This window comes from Theropithecus gelada, chromosome 15 (assembly GCF_003255815.1).
Source record: "Theropithecus gelada isolate Dixy chromosome 15, Tgel_1.0, whole genome shotgun sequence".
In the NCBI taxonomy this organism is placed as follows: domain Eukaryota; kingdom Metazoa; phylum Chordata; class Mammalia; order Primates; family Cercopithecidae; genus Theropithecus; species Theropithecus gelada.
Genome location: NC_037683.1, coordinates 59,969,157 through 59,986,850, shown reverse-complemented (window position 1 = coordinate 59,986,850; position 17,694 = coordinate 59,969,157). Strand labels below are relative to the sequence as shown.

The following is a 17,694-nucleotide window of genomic DNA, read 5'->3' as shown; positions in this document are numbered from 1 at the left end:
TTGAACATAGTCATTTGAATAGAGGGATAGGCTGGAGTTTGTATTTTGGAAACATCTTGATCATAATCTCAATGGCTGTGAACGTCCATGTGTTTGGAGGTAATAGTTTAAGAAAATGATTATAATATGATTGCTAAATAGAGCAGAATACAAAACTCCATATTCAGGATGATCCAGATTTATGAAGTATTACAGACGATACTGTAAAGTCCGAATTGGGCACTGAGCCTTGGGTTAATTTGTTAGTTAAATGATATAACTATATGCTGTTGCATTTCCCAGATCTTTTACTCACATACTGGCTCTTTCAAGAAAGCAGTTGGGTCAGAAGATGGAGAATAGAAAGAGAACAGGTATTGCCATCAGATCTGGTTTCATTCTATCTTAGTGCATCTTGGCCAGGTAACCTTAAGATCTTCTAGTATTTTTCTGTTTATGAGACATATGGATAACCTGCCTTCTTAATGTTTCCTTGGAAGTTCAAAGTCTCTAACAAGTGCCTTTTGTGGGATCTTGCATGTGTTAACCTTCTGAATAACTAAGTGCCATTATTGAGAGTGTGGGCGGACTGGCTGGAGGGTCCACTAGTTGATACTACTTTATAACAGCAGGAGAAAAGAATCTGTTAAAAGAAGGATCCCTGGTAGGGCGCAGTGGCTCACGCCTGTAATCCCAACATTTTGAGGAGGCTGAGGCAGGCAGATCACCTGAGGTCAGGAGTTCATCAACATGGTGAAACCCCGTCTTTACTAAAAATACAAAAAAAAATTAGCCAGGTGTGGTGGTGAGCACCTATAATCCCAGCTACTCGGGAGCCTGAGGCAGGAGAATCGCTTGAACCTGGGAGGCAGAGGTTACAGCGAGCCGAGATTACTCCATTGCACTCCAGCCTAGGCAACAAGAGTGAAACTCCGTCTCAAAAAAAAAAGAAGGATCCCTAAGAGAATATAATTTAGCATGAAATCTCAATTTTTACATTGATTACTTATTTGCAGTGATAATGTTTTGAATATATTAGGTTAGACAAGATTTTAAAGTTAATTTTACCTGTTTCTCTTTTACTTTTTCAGTGACCACTAGACATTTTTAAATTACCTAGGTGGCTAACATCATATTGCTGTTGGATGCATCTTTTAAGTGCTACTGCCTTTGATTGAGCTGAGTGGGTTCCAGTTAACCAGGCTTGAGCACGTATATGATTCATTATGTGTTTGAACATCTTATAGCAGAAGAGAATCAGAACTTTTTGCCTTGTGGGTAATGCCCTCTATGTGTTTTACTGATAGCACATTTCTTAGTAAAGTGAATCTTGGTGTGTTGAGACAGGCATCTCCTACCTCCACTTGCTGATGGCATCAGATACAAATAGCTACAGGCTGTGCCATTTTTAGCCTGGGGTTTCCCAGAGTCACACCCACAGCCTCAACTTGTTTAACAGAATTGTAACATCCTGTAAAGCCACCCGGTGGATTATAGATTCCAGGGCAGCTGGGGCAGGAGCATTGAATCAGGAGGTTTCATCTTGACTCTGTTTGGCCCTGGGCAAATCACTTTACCCACTGCATGTTGGTTCTTTCTTCCAAATGGAGGGCTGAATTGTACCATCTCTCTCTCTCTCTCTCTCTCTCTCTCACACACACACATTCACTCGTGTGTGTGTGTGTGTGTTTTGTTTTTTTTGTTTTTTGTTTTTTGGTTTTTTTTGAGACAGTCCCACTCTGTCGCCCAGGCTAGGCTGCAGTGATGCAATCTCAGCTCACTGCAACCTCGCCTCCTGGGTTCAAGCAATTCTCATGCCTCAACCTCCTGAGTAGCTGGGATTACAGGTATACACTACCATACCTGGCAAATTTTTGTACTTTTAGTAGGGATGGGGTCTCACCATGTTGGCTAAGCTGGTCTTGTACTTCTTGCCTCAAGTGATCCACTCATCTTGGCCTCCCAAAGTGCTGGGGTTACAATTGTGAGCCACTGTGCCTGGCCCAGGCTCCTTTTCCCTACACTGCCCGTGTATTCTCTGCAGGGACTTATCTAGAACCACACACATTGACCTATTGCCATAACTTTGTCAGCATGTTGTCTCAGAAAAAAAAAAAAAAAAAATCCTCATCCTAAAGTGTGCTTCAAAGGCTATCGAGATTGTTTAATAATATGGCTATTCTTATTTTATAGATGGCCAAGCTAAAGCACATCACTTTCTTTTCCTTCAGTGCCAGCATGAGCAGGGCAGGGGGACCAACCTCAGACTTAAGAAAGACATGTGGCTGATTTTTAGGGTTGTTTTTAGAAACATTAGATTTCTGCTCTGATAATGAAATATACTCTTGAAGGACTCTGACAATGCTGGAAGCTCTTTTAAGAAAAACGTCATTCTTTTCTGAAAATATTTTTTCTTCTCTTTCTCATGCTACATTACAGCTGATGAAGTTAAAAAGCCTGGACATAAGAAAAGGGGAACTCTGGTTATGACTGTCCTGGAAAGAGGGATAGAGAGTGCAGTAGGCTCAAGTATGTTTGCGTATGTGCAGTCAGTCTTTGTGTCTTTCTCATTCGAGGAAATTCCATAGCAATTAAAGTGAAAATAATAATCTTTCATTTGTGGAAGAGCATCCATAGAAAGCAACATATATCTTGCTCTGGAACCCAAAAGAATGGGTTATATTTTTCATTTTCCCATTTTTGTTGCACAGGGACGAGTTTCCTGATGCTTCCTTGCCATCGGTCCTGGCCTCTGTGTGTAGTGTTCTTCCCAAACCAAAAATTAAAAATAGGAAAATCAGAATCTCTACCAAGCACTTTGTCTAGAAGGCTTGTCTGCAGTAGGTTTCTTCAGTGCCTATGCCTCCTGCTGGATTGTGTTTGATTAATCCATTTCTTTCAACTTGTACAAGGTCCCCATTGTTAGAGCCACAAGTCATTTGGCCACTGAGGGTAAAAGATGGTTAGGAGTGGGATTTGTTCCACCTCTTTGCAGCGATTAAACAGTCTGTTTGAACTGGGGAAAGTATTTGACCTTTGGTCTGTCCTGAAAGGAAGTCATCAGGCTATTTATACATTAAAAGGCTCTCATAAGATATGTACTCCAAGTTCATAATTTTGGAACTTCTCTCCTGTGGTACACACCCTTGTATGTATGCACACCTGGCTCTCACTGAGTCACTTATGGGAAACTGAAGCAAGATGTTCTGTTTATGGAGGAAAAAAGACCTCATAAAAGAGTCAAAGTAAATGAGACTTAGAGAAATTTAGAAGCATGACTACGCATCACTGGCCTTTGCTTAGTTTTTATTCATCAGCCATGGAGAAGAAAGGCATGACTCTTTCCTGCCTCCCGCACCCACCCGACTTCTAAAGCTCAACTTCGATGATGCATTATAAAGTGGTGCACAGGATTGGTTTTTAATGAGATTTTTGCCATTGGAGCAAAGCAAGACTGTTTCCCTGCCAGCTGCTTTATTCAAATCATGAGACATTTTGTTGTTTCCTCCTGTACTTGTGGTACATGGGCCCTCCATTTTCTAGCCCAGTTCTTGTGAGATACCTCTACACAATCATTTGTATGTGTGGGGGAACTGGTGATATGGCCTTTCTTTCACCCCCAACTACTAACTGTCCATGCCATTAAAGATACATGGGCAGAGGATTCCAACAATTTCTACACTTGCTCTTCTTTCTCTTTACCATTAATCCTGATGATTGTAGGAAATCAGTACACCATTTTTATTATGCAAATCTAAGAAAAACAAGATCTATAAACTGTTTGAAAAGATGCCCACATTGTATTTTTTTGTTGTTTTTTTAGATAGGATCTTGCCCGGGTTAGAGTGCAGTGGCCTGATCAAGGCCCACTGCACCCTCGACCTCCTGGGCTTAAGCAATCCACACACCTCAGCCCCTCTAGTAGCTAGGATTACAGGAATTTGCTACTATGCTTGGCTAATTTTTTTTTTTTAAGGAGATGGGGGTCTCACTATGTTGCCCAGGCTGGTTTCAAACTCCTGGCCTCAAGCAATCTTCCTGCTTTGGCCTCCCCAAAGTGCTGGGATTATAGGCATGAGCCACTGCACCCAGCTACATATTTTTTAAAAAAAGGATCAGATGAGTAGGACTTGCTCAACTGCTGTCACTGTCAGAAGTATCTCAAGATGAAACTTGCAAACATATCAGTAAGGAGAAGGATGAGATTTCTTTTTTAATAGTCTTCTTTATCAGGAATGTTTTGCAGACATTGTTTTTGTTTTTTTTTTTTTTACAATGAGAAAAATATGACCAAAAACTGAATATTAAAGGAAGCACAGTGTGATTCCTGGAGCTAAGTAGTTTCTGTAAAATGTGGCTAATAACATATTGGCCTGTTGTGCCCAAGGCCCGTGTTTGGATTCTACCTTCTCAAAGAATGCAGTGAAAGAATCCCAGCTTAGAAGTGAGGACATCCAGAATTCTTTCCTGGCTGTGCTGTGAAATTCGTTTGTCACTTAATGTCCTCATCTGCTAAATGAGAGTGTTGAATTGATTCCTAAAAGTTCTGGTATCCTCCCCTCTTCAGATGATTTCTTCAACTTATTTTCTTGCTAGAACTGGGAGGGGTTCAACTTCGCTTTTGTCACGCATTCTTACTCATCAGGAAAGCCCCGCTGTAAACACAGTGCTGAGGGATCAGTTATGTCAGTCTTGTTTTCTTCTCCCAGAGACCAGCCCTGCCTGGGCTTCCCCTAGAACTTTATGTCATAGCATAAAGCTCTGGTCCCTGAGGTTGGGAGTATGCTCTGATGTCAAGTATTTTGTCATTCTCTTTCTGTCTCTTGATGACTAGAAAGTGTTTTACGGTAAAGAGTTACGCAAGAAGCCTTTATTTAGCTCCTTCTCTCATTCCTGTCAACAGCTATTTTTAACCCTTACTGTTCTTACTGCTTCTTCCTCATTTCCCTCACTCTTTAGCTGAGAATGTCACCTGCACCTTTATAGAGAAGACAGAAACTTAAGCATGAACTCATCATCTTCCTTCACCTTCCCTTTCCCCAGTTACTTGCATCCCCATTCTTTGCCATCCTCTTGTCTGTAGCTGTCCTTGAAGTGGTGTCCACTGTTCCCCTGGATGAGGTTCATTCTTACGTTCTATTCCATAACCTAGTTGTGTTATTAACTTCCCATAATATATCCTGTTATTAAAAATCCTACACTACCAATTTTTGAGTTCCTATTAGGTGTCACAATCAGTTAATCCCACTTATGGCATACAGCAGTCATTCCAGTTTATAGTTGAGGAAACTTAGGCCCTTACTATGTTTCTGACACTGCTTATTATCATAGCTGTAGAAGACATCTTCTGTCTACCTTATCCTTCCCTTTTACAAAAAGTGAGAAAACTGAGGCCCAAAGAGATTGTTGTCACCACCTGTGTAGAGTGAGGATTTTTATTTTTGTGCTACTGTTTAGCATGAGCTCATGAAATATAATAGAAAATAAGGGAAAACTTACCTGTTTATTAAGCAGCCTTGCTTGACTGGGATATAAACATCCATTGGTTTTCCTCCTTTTTTATGCCACCATCAGCACTCAGGGGCACTGTTGATATTAGAACAGTAGGAGGATCTTAATGATATTGCTCCAAATTCATAAGTTTTCACTTCTCTTTTTTTGAGACAAGATCTCACTCTGTTGCCCATGCTGGAGTACCGTGGCGCCACAGCTCACTACAGCCTCTCGACCTCCCAGGCTCAGGTGATCTTGCCACCTCAGGCCCCCAAGTACTGGGACTACAAGCGTGTGACGCCACTCCCAGCTAATTTTTCGTATGTTTTTGTAGAGACAGGGTTTCACTATGTTGCCTGGGCTGGTCCTGAACGTCTAAACTCAAAGGCTGCAACCACCTTGGCCCCCTGTAGTGCTGGGATTACATGTGTGAACCTCACTTACTTCTGGTTATTAAGACAGAATTGTTCCACTTCTTAGTCTGATGTTGTTTCTGTCCGAATTTTTTCTCATGACTGCCTATTCACGCTGCTGTTTGATTCTTGGGATATATTTTAAATGATGGGTAGATGCACTTCCCCTAAACCATCCTCCTTATGAGCAGCCGTTATTCTGCTCTGCCAGTAAATTAATTGACTCATGATTCTGCATGTTGGGGCTTGTTGTGGATACAGACCATATTCTGAAACGTCCTCAGAGGTCGATATTGTGTTTGCTTCTGCTGGGGGATGGGTGTTTGCCCTCAGCTTGTTTGCAACACCACATTTCCTCAAAGGAAACATATTAACCAACGGCTATCTTCAAGCCAATGTAAGAGTCTTGATTCAAGAAACAACCTACCAGTCAATCTATGTCTAGGCTTTTCTCCCTCTCTTTGAAAGTGCCAGTGTTCTCTCTTTAACTGTCTTGAACTCATTTTTCTTGCCAGCACACATCATTTTGTCTCCTTTACTTTTCCATAGGCAGGTTTTTTTTTTTAATTTGTCGGCTAACTTATCACATATCCCTGCTTGACAACCTTAAGCAATTTGTTGGATACCCTTGACTTGAGGCCCATCAATACGTCATACTTTGGGATTGGCAGAAGAAATGTTCAGAAGCATATTTTCCATAAATGATAGTGACAAATGCCAGGCACTTGCTTCATGTAGTCTCATTCGGTTCTCACGGGGACTTTATAGGTCAGTGGGATTGCGCCCGTTTAAGGAAACTGATACAACTGAGGTGCAGAGAGACGAGAGTGACTTTCCCAGAGGCACACAGCTAGTGAGTGGTAAAGCCAGTGGATAAGTCAGTCCCTGAAATCCATGTTTTCCAGTAGGAGCCCAAGCTAATTGGGAGATAAAAATTAGTCCCCTTGCCTAGCTAGAGGGGTTTACTGGTTAAAGCAAGAGTAAGAAGCAGACCTTACCTTTTAGTTTTGTAAATTAGGAGTGTATCATGGGTCTCACTGAAACTAAAAAAATTGTCAGCAGGGCTGCATTCCTTTCTGGAGGCTTAGGGGAGAATCCCTTTCCCTGCCCTTTGCCACTCACATTCCTTAGCTTATGGCCCTCATCCATCTTCAGAGCCAGCAATGGCAGTGGAGTCCTCACCTGTCATCATGCTGACATTGACTCCTCTGCCTCCATCTTCCACATGTGAGGACTCATGTGAAGACATGCCACACACCTAGTTAATCCAGAATAACCTTTCTATTTTAAAGTCAGCTTGTTAGCAACCTTAATTCCATTTGCTCTCTTAGTTCCCCTTTGCCATCTAAAGTAATATACTCATAAGTTCTAACGGTTAGCATGTGGACATCTTTGGAGGGGCCATTATTTGAAATCTAAAATGGAGATGTTATTGCATCATCATCTATTGGGAGGTAGCCACTGGAGGTTTTTGCAGCCTTGTTTTTATATTTAAGCAAGGGTGTAAATGTGTGTCTTAGTCTGTTCAGGTTGATATAACGGAATACCATAGACTGGGTAGCTTCTAAACAACAGAAATTTCTCACAGTCCTGGAGGCTGGGAAGTTGCCAGCAGATTTGGTGTCTGGTGAGGACCCTCTTTCTCACAAATGGCACCTTCTCATTGTGTCCTTACATGGTGGTAGAAGGACGACCTAGCTCTCTGGGATCTCTTTTATAAGATAAGGGGTCTGATCCCAATCATGAGAGAGCTGCCTAATCACCTCCAAAAGGCTCCATCTCCTAATACCATCACATCTTGGAAGTTTGGATTTCAGCATAGGAATTTTGGGAGGACACAAAACTTCAGACTGTAGCAATAGGGATGTTGCTAATACCTCATGAAGAAAGAACTTGAAGAAGCTCAGTAATTTGCCCAAGACCACACAAAAATTCATTTGAATCCAGGGACAAAACTATGTTTCCTGTGTTTTCTCCGTGTCACTCAGAAAATTCAGCATGAGGGAGAAATATGATTCTTAATATAGAAGAGCTGATTTGACTGGAACTTGGAAGTGAACAGGCAGGCTTAATTGGGCAACAGTCCCCATTTTGTGGGGTGTGACTGGCAGACTTATTCCAGGCTTCTTGCTAAGTTGTAAAACTTCTGATTTCTCTGATAGAGACCTTCAGAAGGAGGACTGGTGCTATTAAAGTTATACACATTTCATTCTAGAATTTCTTTTGAGGGCATCATCCACTCCCCTCAGCTGTGATTGTAAACCCCATTGCTCTTGGTCAGAATTTCATTCAGCATTAACAACGACACATCCTGTTATGCTGTGCAGGTGTGTTGCTGTTTATAGGAATTTAAGTGTAGATCATTAAACGTTTCAATACTGGATGTATTGACAATTAAGTTGATGACGCAGAAAACTGCAAATAGGTGGGCAAACTATAAGAGGTGTTCCTCATTTGCACATTCCCTTCTAGTGTCTTGATAGTATAGCCCAAAAATGGTTTTAAGGCCTTGCTTCTTCCCCAGAGCTAAACTCTTTGCTTGCACCTTACAAGGTTGAGTGTTGTGAGGCCCCATCTGGTGCTGACTCCAATTCTGTCTCTAGCCCAGACCCACACTTGTGAGCTGCTATGAGTTATCTGGACACCTTGGTTGACTTAATCTTCCTAACATCCTTGTAAATAGGTGGATGAATACTATGTTTTACAATTGGAAAATGAAGACTCAAAAAGATATGGCAATTTGGTTTAAGTCCACATAGCTAGTAGTTAGGGAGCTTTGTTGAGAAAGAAAAATGCATGAGAGGAAATTAAGACTGTAGTTAATAATTATCAGGTGCATGTTAACGTTGCATGAAGTTTAACATAAATACTTGTTATTCTTAACGTTAAAAAGTTCAAAACAAAGGCGGGGGTTCCAAGGCAAGTGGGTGGGGATAGACAAGAGATGGGCAGAGGTAGATGAGATGTGAGTGTTATGGTGTGGAAGTCAGTTGGAGTATAGCCACTGGAGGCTTTTGTGGCCCTGTTTTCATATCATAGTTATAAGTGGGGATGTTGCTAATGCTTGACTCATCAAAGGCTGAAACAAAGCCAGAGCTGAAGTTGAGTACGTGGCACTGTTTTATTGGTTAATCTTTCAAAAAGAGAAAAGCCTCTGTTTATACAGGCTGAAACAGTCATTTGACCTGTTCTTCAACTCCATCTGGAATTGCTTTGGGGTTAACTTAGCATTTCCCCTAAAGCACATATGACAGAGGGTTGGGAGGAGCTCGGATGGGGTTTTCATTCCTCCAGAGCACTGAAGCCTTATTTCTGAGTGAGGTGGCCTTGGTGCCAGCTAATGCCACTGTTTAGTGTGTGATGGACTAGAAGTAACAGGTTAATTTTGGCCAGTAGACATGCCAGCTGTGTAAACGGAACCAGCGAAACTATTTCTCAGTGCTGCCTCCCACCCCTGGAAGAGGACATCATGTTATCTACCTGCCCCTGTTGGCTTCCCTTGACCCATCTTTCCCATGCTGTCCCCTCCTCCCTGTGTTACTCATCAGTTCAAATTTAGAATAATTGAATGCACAGAGAAAGTGGCTTGTTCTGAAAACTTCTGACAAGAAATTTCCAGGTGACTTGGTGCTAGATTAATTTTAGCCTCTCATGGATTCACAACTGTTTTGTTATAGGACTTGAACTAAGACACTTTAGAATTAATTACGGCTGGGAAAAAGAACAATCCAAATGAGGCAGCAAACAGATTCCTAAATATGGAGCAAGACAAGTGGCTGTTTATTTCAGTGGGTCACTGGCATGAAACAGTGTAGTTGGCGTTACAGGCAGGAATTACTCTTAGAGACATGGGAATTAAATGCAAGGTAAGTATTTGTTTGGACCCTGAAACTAACAAAGCAACTGTTTAAAAACAAATTTTCTTAAGACATTGGGGAAATTTGCATCTGCTCTGAGTCAAAGCCTGAGATTTGTGTCTGTGAAAAAGCTAATAGAGGAAGCAAGTTGGACAAAATTTAAGAAATTGTTGAATCTGGCTGATGTGTATATGGTGTTAACTATATGATTTTCCACATCTGTGATGATGAAACATTTTCGTATTGACTTCTTAAGTGTTTTACCTGGCCTTTCTGAGCCCACAGTTGAGTTGCACCTGCAATCCAAAGTGGTTTCCCCATCACGGCTGCCAGACCACAGACACTTTAATTCCTGCTGTGTGGTGTGTTGCTGCCAGCCCAGAGCCAAAAAAGCTGAATACCACCCTGAAGCTTTTGTAAACAATTGTCTTCAGCTTCTCCAGAGGAATTGAGTCTAGAGTAAAGACCAAAATATTGACCTAGATAAAGTTGACTCACCAGCCCTTGGAGGATGGAAAGATGGCCTTAAAGTAAAACAAACAAAAACCTTTTTTGCTTTATTTTGTAGGACCACTATGAGACCTCAGTCCTTCTATGATGGAAGTCATTCTTGTGCCAGAGGAGTGTGCCATATTCCAATGGCTGAGCCGTTTTGCCCCAAAACGAGAGAGGTGTGTAGTCTTTCTGCAAGGTGTACCAGAATAAATCATATGGGCTTGGGGTGGCATCTGGCATCTGGTTAATTGGCAGAGCAGGTGGCCCCATACCCTCACTCAAGTTTGCTTTATATTATGCAAAGTTTTATGAAAAGTTATTTCCTGTTGCTCATAATGCCTCTGTTACTCTCATTTTAAGCTAAACCACTCAAAGTTGCAACCTACCTTTTTAATAAGTTTTGATTTTGCTATCTGGATAAGTTTTAAATGATTTAACATAGAATATCACATTACTCAAGAGTATGCAGTCTGGAGCCAGATTACTTGGGATCAAATCTCTGCTCTTCAACAAAGTAGCTGTGTCCAAGAGGACAAATTATTTGACATCTGTGGGTTTCAGTTATCTTCTAAAATGAAGATAATTATAGCATGTACCTTATAAGACTGTGTGAGGGATGAGAGAGTTAATACTTAATGAAGTCTCTGAACCATGCCTGTCAGTTGTGGAACATCCAATGGCTGGTAACTGCTTTTATGAATTAAATTACTGTTATTGATCTTCTAAAAATGGTCAGATTGGCAGCTGTTGCCTTTGACCTGAGTTTGGTCATTACTGCCCAGCCTTCTGTCTACCATTATAGCCAAATCAGAACTATGGGGACAGCCCCACAAGGGCCAGTGGTGGTATAAGGTGTGGAATCATAGTTTTAGTTCCCAAGGAACAAAAATGGCTACCATGACTAAGAAGTCCGTGGCTTGGTCCACATGTGCTACTTCTCTTATAATCCCAGGTTTGAAAGTCAGGTACAACTCAAAAGATCAGAAGTATTGTTAGAGATTAACTGCTTCAAAAAATCTCCCTTATAAGTTAACTTAGAGAATATAAATACCTAAACATGTTAGTCATTCAGATAATGTTAACACCTGCATATAGAGAGGAGATGATTTCTTTTAGCAGTTATGTTTTATCTTACATAATCACAGAAAACCCATTTCCTTATAATTAACAGCAAGGGCACCTAAACTGAGGACACAGGGATGGGAGAAATATTTCTAGTCTCAAACAAGAATTTGGAATATAAAACTGAGTACTGAGTGAAGCCATTTCAGAGTTACCACTGCACATGGATTTTCTCTGACTTCTAGGAAAGTATGTTTTTTACTTGTTTTAAAAAAAAAAAAATGTGGCAGGCAAAGTTTGTATATGTATATATAGCATGTTTCTGGATAGTTATCCACAGAATGTATCAGAATGCTGCTAGTCTTCCTCTGAAGCACAGATCAGTCCACATAATAAATTTGCTATCCTGGGGGAAATGGAGTATGGATAAAATTCTTGTCTACTTCAAAATGGGGGCAGCTTGGGAAGAAAAAGTCTAAGGAGACAGTATGCATGCTGGTATGAATCTGAGTCAGTTCTCAGGCAAAATACAGTGATTTGGGGAACTAGGAGTAGAGGTAGGTGGGGGAAGCACAATGGAACTATAGAGAGCACATGTAAATGTGAGTCTGTGGTGATAATTTCCAGTAATCCAAGTTAGCCTCCCTTGAAGCCAAATTAATTCAGCTAAAGAACCCTACATAAAGACTGAGAGAATACTGGGGAAGACAATTTAAGAAAATGGCAAAATAAGCATTCAGAAAGAAATTTTTAAATATTGTCCAAAAACATGAAGAGTAAATAGTGCTGCCAGTTGGTAATTTTCACTTTTAACATCCACATGATCTTTCATGTACTGATGGAATAGGACTGTCATGATGAATTGTCAAGTGGCAAGTAAGATACTCAGTGGTTGTACCATATTCTACCATTTATGTTAAAGTATGTATATATACAAAGAAGTAAGTATGTAAATATTTATATGCAAATAAAATATTTTTGGAAAGTTAACCAAAAAAGCTGGTAACAGGAAATGGGGAAGATGGCAGATAAGAGACAGGGCTGGCCACCACGGTGGCTCACGCCTGTGATCCCAGCACTTTGGGAGGCCAAGGCAGGCAGATCACGAAGTCAGGAAATCAAGAACTTCCTGGCTAACATGGTGAAACCCTGTCTCTACTAAAAATACGAAAAATTAGCCAGGCATGGTGGCAGGCGCCTATAGTCCCAGCTACTTGGGAGGCTGAGGCAGGAGAATCGCTTGAACCCGGGAGGCAGAGGTTGCGGTGAGCCAAGATCATGCCACTGCACTCCAGCCTGGGTGACAGAAACTCCAACTCCATTTCAAAAAAAAAGAAAAGACAGGGCTAACATGCAGCTCCACATGGATGGACAGAATGGCATATAGAGACACTATGATCTTCTGTTCCAAGAACCAGGAACTTACCAGGAAAACCAAAAGAATTCAAAGATCCTTTGAAAGAAGTGGCACACCACTGCAAATTCTGCAAAACAGGCAAAAATACTGAGTTCCCAAAGTGTGAGTCGGGGAGAACCTACCTCTGAATACACATCCCCACTGGGGAAATCTAAAAATCCAGATCATGGAAGAAGAATTTAACCTTACCTAAAGATGAAACGGATTTAGGGGGTTATGTGAAATATGAAAGTAGAAGTAGCAGCGGGAAGTGCTTTGGATGTACTCCTAGTCTCCAGCTTGAGTCCAGGGAAGCCAACCCTGACTATATCTCACAATGGCCCTCAGGAAAGGCAGCCAGTGGAGTTGGAGAGTGGTGGCAGGGCAAAGGAAGCTCCCAAATGAAATCAGTAGTGGTTTCAGCTGGGCACAAATTTTCTTGGGCAGAGTCCAGGGAACTAGTGGGAGCCGTGGCAGATACAAGTGAGTATGGGAGCTGCTGCCAATGGAGTGGGCAGACAGGAAGGGGTGAGGTCCAAAGGCCATGCTTGCTTTCCCAGTGGGGTAACTCACATCCTGGGGCAAGGTCTAAGCAGGGCACTGCAGGAGTGAAACTAGCCTCACCAATTGCATAGTAGCTGGATGAGGCCTCTTGCTGCTGGCTATCCCCCATTACCCTGGTGAAGTTTATGATACAGCAGAGGCAGTCAAGATCCCCTCTGGAACATAAACCCAGTGGCCTGACAAACCATCCCCAACCCTTAATTTCCCACAGTGGCTACAGCAAGCCCTGACCAAGAAGAGTCTGAGCCCAGAACCACCTAACCCTGCCCCCACCTGATAATATTTCCCTACCCACCCTGGAAGCCAAACACAAAACATAGAAACTCTTTGGAGCTTTATTGCCCTGCCTATTGCCTGAGAAACCAAAATAGTTACCTTGGGCATCTTAGGGCAAGCTTAGAGCCCACTGCAACTACTGCAGCTGGTGCCCTCTTGAAAACACCACCTCCTGGCTGGCTGTCAACTCAGGCCATTACAGCAACTCGTGAAAGAATAACCCTGATCCCAGGACAGAAAAGACAACACCTAATTTCACTGCCTGCAACATCCTAGCTAACCAGAGATCCTGAATGTGTCCACATGACAACTTCACTGCTAGCATAAGCAGCATTCAAGAGAGCCAGCACACTAAATATACCTACAACCAATGAGTCTTGCAGTTTACTTCACTTCCCTGCCACCTCTACCAGAACAGGTGCTGGTAGCCACAGCTTGGAGACCTGAAGATGGATCACATCACAGTACTCATTGCAGACATCCCCCAGCACCAGTCCAGAGCCTGGTAGCCTCAATGGGTGGCTAAACCCAGAAGAGCAGTAACAGTCACTGCAGTCCAGCTCTCAGGAAGCCCCATCCCTAGGGGAAAGGGGAGAGCCCACATCAAGGGATCACCCCATGGGACAAGAAAATCTGAACAGCAGGCCTTGAGTTTCAGCCTCTCCACTGAAATAGTCTACCAAATGACAAGGAACCAGAAAAGCAATTCTGGTAATATGACAAAATGGGATTCTGTAACATCCTCAAAAGATCACACCAGCTCCCTAGCAAGGGATCCAAACCAAGAAGAAATCTCTGAATTGCCAGATAAGGAATTCAGAAGGTTGGTTATTAAGCTACTCAAGGAAATAGCAGAGAAAGGTGAAAACCAGCATAAAGAAATTTTAAAAAACAATACAGGATATGGATGAAAACTTCTCCAGAGAAATATAAAGAAAAAATAAATCACAGCTTCAGGAAATGAAAGACACACTTAGAGAAATACAAAATGCAGTGGAAAGCTTCAACAACAGACTAGAACAAGTAGAAGAAAGAACTTCAGAGCTTGAAGACAAGGCTCTTGAATTAACTGAATCAGACAAAGAAAAAGAATTTTAAAATGAATAAAGCCTTCAAGAAATTTGGGTTTATGTTAAACGGCAAAACCTAAGAATAATTGATACTCCTGCAGAAGAAGAGAAATCTAAAAGTTTGGAAAACTTATTTGAGGAAAACTTTGTTGGCCTTGCTAAAGATCTTGACATCCAAATACAAGAAGATCAAAGAACACCTGAGAAATTTATTACAAAAAGATAATCAGCTAGGCACATATTTATCAGGCTATCTAAAGTCAAGATGAAAGAATTTTAAGAGCTGTGAGACAAGAACATCAGATAACCTATAAAGGAAAACATATCAGGTTAATAGCAGATTTCTCACAGAAATCTTAGAAGCCAGAAGGGATTGGAGTCCCATTTTTAACCTCTTGAAACAAAATTATTCTCAGCCAAGAATTTTGTATCCAGTAAAACTAAGCTTCATAAGCTTCATAATTGAAGGAGAGATAGTCTTTTTCAGACAAAAAAAATGCTGAGAGAATTTGCCACTATTGAGCCAGCACTACAGGAAATGCTTAAGGGAGTTCTAAATCTTGAAACAAAACCTCAGAATACACCAAAATAGAACCTCATTGAATCATAAATCTCACAAGACCTATAAAACAATAATACAATGGCAAAAGAACATCTTTGGGCAAAAACTAGCATGATGAATAGAACAGTACCTCACATCCCAATACTGATGTCGAATGTAAATGACCTAAATGCTCCACTTACAAAAAGGTACGCAATGGCAGAATGGATAAAAATCTACCAACTAAGTATCTGCATTCTTCAAGAGAGTCACCTAGCACATGTGAACTCACATAAACTTAAGGTAAAAGGATGGAAAAAGATATTCCATGCAAATGGAAACCAAAAGCAAGAAGGAATAGCTATTTTTATATTTAAAAAAAACAGACTTTAAAGCAACAACAGTTAAAGAGGGACATTATATAATGATAAAAGGAGTAGTCCAACAGGAAAGTATCACAGTTCTAAATATATATGCACTTAACACTTGAGCTCCCAAATATATCAGACAATTACTAATAGATCTAAGAAATGAGATAGATGGCAACACAATAATAGTGGGGGACTTAAGTACCCCACTGACGGCACTAGACAGGTCATCAAGACAGAAAGTCAACAAAGAAATAATGGATTTAAACTATAACCTAGAACAAATGGACTTGATAGATATGTATAGAACATTCTACCCAACAACTGCAGAATATACATTCTTTTCATCAGCACATGGAACATTCTTCAATATAGAACATATGCCACAAAAGAAGTCTCAACAAATTCAAGAAAATCAAAATTATTTCAAGTAATCTCTCAGATCACAGTGAAATAATATTGGAAATTAACTCCACTCAAGAGGAATCCTCAAAACTATACAAATACATGGAAATTAAATAATCTGCTCCTGAATGATCATTAGGTCAACAATAAAGTCAAGATGGAAATTAAAATATTCTTTGAGCTGAATGATTATAGTGACACAACTTATCAAAACCTCTGGGATACAGAAAAAGTGGTGCTAATGGGAAAGTTCATAGCATTAAATTCCTACATCAAAAAGTCTGAAGGAAGACAAATCAACAATCTAAGGTCACATCTCAAGGAACTAGAAAAACAAGAACAAACCAAACCCAAACCTGGCAGAATAAAAGAAACAGCAGAGATCAGAGCAGAACTAAATGAAATTGAAACAAAAAAATACAAAAGATAAATGAAACATAAATATTTGAAAATTTAAAATTGATAGACCATTAGTGAAATTAACCAAGAAGAGACAAGATCCAAATAAGCTCAATGAGAAATGAAACAGGAGATATTACAGCCAATACCACAGAATATAAAAGACTATTTAAGGCTACTATGAACACCTTTATGCACACAAACTAGAAAATCTAGAAGAGATGAGTAAATTCTTGGAAATATACAACCCTCCCCAATTAAATCAGGAAGAAACAGAAACTCTGAACAGACTAATAACAAGTAGCAAAATTTAAACAGTAATTTTAAAAAATTGCCAGCAAAGAAAGCATCTAAGACCAGAGGGATTCACTGCTGAATTCTATCAGACATTCAAAGAAGAACTGGTACCAATCTTACTGAAACTATTCCAAAAGACAGAGAAAGCAGGAATCCTTTCTAATTCATTCCATGAAGCCAGTATCCCCCTAACTACAAAATCAGAAAAGAACATAACAAAAAGACAACTACAGACCAATATCCCTGATGTACATTGATGCAGAAATCCTCAACAAATTACTAGCTAGCCAAATCCAACAGCATATGAAAAAGATAATACACCATGAGCAAGTGGGTTTCATACCAGCGATGAAAGGATGGTTTAACATAGGCAGGTCAATAAATGTGATACATCACATAAACAGAATTTAAAACAAAAATCATATGGTCATCTCAATAGATGCAGAAAAAGCATTTGACACAATCCTGCATCTAGTTATAATTAAAACCCTCAGCAAAATTGGCATAGAAGGGACATACCTCAAGGTAATAAAAGCCATCTATGGGCCAGGCACAGTGGCTCACGCCTGTAGTCCCAGCACTTTGGGAGACCGAGGCAGGCGGATCACGAGGTCAGGAGATCAAGACCATCCTGGCTAACACGGTGAAACCCTGTCTGTACCGAAAATACAAAAAATTAGCCGGGTGTGGTGGCGGGCACCTGTAGTCCTAGCTACTTGGGAGGTTGAGGCAGGAGAATGGCGTGAACCCAGGAGGCAGAGCTTGCAGTGAGCCAAGATCATGTCATGCACTCCAGCCTGGGCGACAGAGTGAGACTCTGTCTCAAAAAAAAAAAAAAAAAAAAGCCATCTATGACAAACCCACAGCCAATGTTATATGGAACAGGGAAAAGTTGAAAGCATTCCCTCTGAGAACTGAAACAAGACAAGATTCACACTTTCACCACTTCTCTTCAGCATAGTACGGGAAGTCCTAGCCAGAGCAATCAGACAAGAGAAAGAAATAAAGGGTAAAAAATCGGTAAAGAGGAAGTCAAACTGTTGCTGTTCACCAATGATACGGTCATATACCTGGAAAAC

The 17,694-nt window shown here is 40.8% G+C and overlaps 1 protein-coding gene across 5 annotated transcripts in view; it reads left to right on the top strand.

Moving 5' to 3' along the window:
* MTAP (methylthioadenosine phosphorylase) overlaps positions 1-17,694 on the top strand; it is a 114,745-nt gene that overhangs the window by 14,606 nt on the left and 82,445 nt on the right. For all 5 annotated transcript variants that reach the window (XM_025358909.1, XM_025358908.1, XM_025358903.1 and 2 more), the window contains exon 5: positions 10,311-10,413. In XM_025358909.1, coding sequence (XP_025214694.1) covers positions 10,311-10,413 — 103 coding nt within the window. The remainder of the gene's footprint in view (positions 1-10,310; positions 10,414-17,694) is intronic.